Source organism: Loxodonta africana, chromosome 7 (assembly GCF_030014295.1).
Source record: "Loxodonta africana isolate mLoxAfr1 chromosome 7, mLoxAfr1.hap2, whole genome shotgun sequence".
In the NCBI taxonomy this organism is placed as follows: Eukaryota; Metazoa; Chordata; class Mammalia; order Proboscidea; family Elephantidae; genus Loxodonta; species Loxodonta africana.
In genome coordinates this window covers 17,985,231-17,988,839 of record NC_087348.1, presented here as the reverse complement: position 1 = coordinate 17,988,839, position 3,609 = coordinate 17,985,231, and the positions used below count along the sequence as shown (strand labels likewise).

Below are 3,609 nucleotides of genomic sequence, written 5' to 3'. Positions count from 1 at the left end.
TGAGTACTGATCGGACTATGAAGAATAAAGTGTGAAGGGGATAATGTTCAGGAAGAAACAAGGTGACTACAATATGGCAACCTTTAAGCAGAAACCTGAAGGGAGAGAGGGAGCGTTCCAAACAGAAGGATCAGGAAGTAAAAAGCCCTGAGGCAAGAGCATATTTATGATTGTTTGGGAACACACCCATTCCTCCTCACTTATTGACAAGGTTAGCTTGCAAAGACCAGGTAATTATGCAAAGATCAAAGTTATGCAAAAATGGACGATGACCACAACAGATCACAAAATGGAGGATGACTACATCATTTAATAGCTGCCAACTTACATCAATCCATAACTGCCAAACCACTTAGAGGTATGGTACAGCCAAATTGACATATAGGCTTAACCACCACACCCAGCAGTACTCTTGCCTCACACTTTAGCTTTTGTTACTGCCAGACGTACATCATTAATACACAAAATAGTTGGATATTAGATTTTTTACTGTTGTTGTAAATGTGAAATGTCAGATAACGAGGTAGTCAACAAGGAGGAGGGGTAGCAAGGAAATCAGTTTGAATGTAGTGAGTTGAATGAGCAGGAGAATAATAAGAGATGCTGTAGCTCACCTAGAACTAAGGTATTCATGAATTAGTGACATTATCCATTTCATATAATTTCCATTAAGAAAAGTGTTTAACATTATCATTAGTTATCTTTAGTCTTTGTAGCTTTTTTAATTTTTATGTTTTACAAAATTTGAAGAGTTTCTGGTCATATATGGATAAACTGAAAAGCGCTTATTACTGATATCCTTTTTTTATACTCTGACCTTTTTTCTTTTGAAAATTATCATTTAACCTGTACTGTTTCTATCAAATGATTTAGTGAAAATAGAAATATCAGTTCCATTAAGATACTACACTTACAAAGCTCTTGGTAAACTATGGTAACCAAAAGCAAATGCCTTCATTAAAACTTCATATCACCTTTTTATTCATTTGGACTCAGTATAGTTTTTTGATTACAGAATACTTAAAAGATTAGACATGACTTTGTATTCTGATACCTTGATTGGTTATTTTAATTTCTTTTATTAAAACTAGCCAATCCATTAACGTCATTTAGCAAATTTCTATTCCTTTGTGTAAGTGTGCAGTATAGTCTTTGCATAAGCTTACATTCATGGGTAGTGTGTGGCTAGATTGACATACATGCTTGCACTAGCATGTGTTAGAGAACATGTGAATAAATCAAACGCCATTAAAAAAGCTTCTGAAATGCAAACCCCAAATATTCTTAAGTTCCCTTGATCCATTATCATTTATGTATTACATTTCAGAACATAATGTTTTCACCATAGACTTTTGAGGAGGTAAGGGTTTGACCTTAGGAATTAAGTGCACTGAAGGCCTTGAAGTGTGAGCCATTGCACAGAGAATATCTGAGGGGATACTGGGTTGTTGTTGTGGATTCTACAAAATTAAAACTTTAAGCCTGTAGATAATTTTGCCTCCTCAACAACCTTCTTGAATGCACTCTTGACATCCTTGTTTCTCAGGCTGTAGACCAGAGGGTTCAGCATGGGGATGATCATGGTGTAGAACACAGATGCTATTTTGTCTGTGTCCATGGAATGACTGAGACTTGGCTGTAAGTACATGAAGATAATTGTCCCATAGAAGATGGAAACAGTGGTAAGGTGGGAAGCACAGGTGGAAAAGGCCTTCTTTTGTCCCTCAGCTGAGTGCATTCTCAGGATAGCAATAAAAATGAACAGGTAAGAGTTCAAGATAACCAAAAGAGTGAAAAAGACAGTGCAAGCTGCCAAAGTGAAGAGCACAATCTCGTTTGTGTAGATATCAGAACAGGAGAGAGACAGCAGTGGGGGGATGTCACAGAAAAAGTGATTAACCACATTGAAATGACAGAAGGAAAGGTGGAAAGTAAAGGCAACAAGGATGGAAGTTTCCAACAGTCCACAGATGTAGGAGCCAGTGACCAGTAGAGCACACACAGTGCTTGTCATGGTGGTGGTGTAATGCAAGGGTTTACATACTGCTGCATGGCGGTCAAAGGCCATCGAGGCCAGGAGGAAGTTTTCAATAGCAGCAAAGGCTGCAAAGAAGAACATCTGGGCAGCACACCCATTGTAGGAGATGATCTTACCTCCTGTGAGAAACCCCACCATCACCTTGGGTGTGACTGCTGAGGCATAAACACAGTCCACTAGGGAGAGGTTACTGAGGAAAAAGTACATGGGAGTGTGGAGACGAGAGTCTAACAGAATCAACACTATCATCCCCAGGTTCCCAACTAGAGTGATGAAGTAAATGACTGTGAAGATTAAAAATAAAGGGACCTGAAGGGCTAGGGCATCTGTTAGCCCCACGAGAATGAATTCAGTCACCTCTGAGATGTTCTCCATCAAAATCAATGGTGAATCATCAGGTGAGGCACCTATGGAAAGATAAGAAAACACAAGATAATGCTATTTGAACACTACCATGAGAAGTGAAGCGTAGGCGGAGTCTCTTGCACATATGTACCAGCTTCCTCTCCAGGGCAGAATCTTGTATACAAGAAACTGCACTGAATTCTAGACAGGTGAGTGTCTGGTGGTGAGTGAGGTAATTCAACTGGAATTGGCATGGAAAGGCTCTAGATAGCTCTGCTGGCCGTGGTTGTCACAGGGATCCAGATTATGACTTTGGGGGCACATTCTACCTTGTTTGGTGTATGACATGATTGACAATACCTAATATACTACAACAAAAGGACTCTTTTTCACTACTTGCCATGTCTTGGAAGCATTCTTATCCACTGATGTATTTATTGTTGCTGTATAGAAAGATTAACCAACAGAAAGTAAAATACAGGAAACGTTTGGCCAGTCACTGGTATATAACGCTGGCAAGCCCTGTCAAACACATTGCCATCTGTTAGGGCCCCTCACCACCTTGTGAATGATAGCTGAAGATGAACAGTAACTCGTTGCCCTGCATTACGGACGTCCACACTTTTCTCTCTAATCCATGAAGGCCATTAATTGGGTGCTTCGCTTCAACTACTGGTCCCTGAAGGAAGCTTAGCAATGTCTTATACACTCTTAGTGGTGTGTTGACCTTTTGTAGTAACCCTAAAACTAAACGAGTAGCCTCGCAAAAGTTAGAGGCCAAATTTTAGATATTTTCTCTCCCCACTAAAATCTTTATTTTTCTCAAAGACTGATGTTTTCCTCTCCCAACATCACCTGTGCTTTATTTCTGAGGAGGAAGAGTAGAGGGAGGCAGAAGAGTTACTATTATACTCCCCTAGAGACTAGCATGGGACAGGAGTCCCTGGGTGGTGCAAAGAGTTAGCATGCTTGGCTGCTACCTGAAAGGCTGGATGTGTGAGTCCACCCAGAAGCACCTTGGAAGAAAGGTCTGGTGATCTACCACTGAAAAAATGAGCCCTTGAAAGTCCTATGAAGCACAGTTCTACTCTGATATACCTGGGGTTGCCATGCGTCAGAGTTGACTCACTGAAAACTGGTTTTTAAGAGACTCTGTATCCCCATTGAAGCCACAGGCCTCAGGCTATGTCACAGCAGTTATCTGTTGTGCTCACCTTCAGGGGCTG

The 3,609-nt window shown here is 40.6% G+C and overlaps 1 protein-coding gene across 1 annotated transcript; it reads right to left on the bottom strand.

Annotated features, from left to right (window-relative positions):
• Positions 1–1,288: 1,288 nt before the first annotated feature.
• Positions 1,289–2,416, bottom strand: LOC100663469 (olfactory receptor 5B12-like). The gene has a single exon (XM_003421407.3). The coding sequence runs from the start codon at positions 2,411–2,413 to the stop codon at positions 1,469–1,471; it is 945 nt and encodes a 314-aa protein (XP_003421455.1). The 5' UTR covers positions 2,414–2,416; the 3' UTR covers positions 1,289–1,468.
• Positions 2,417–3,609: the final 1,193 nt, after the last annotated feature.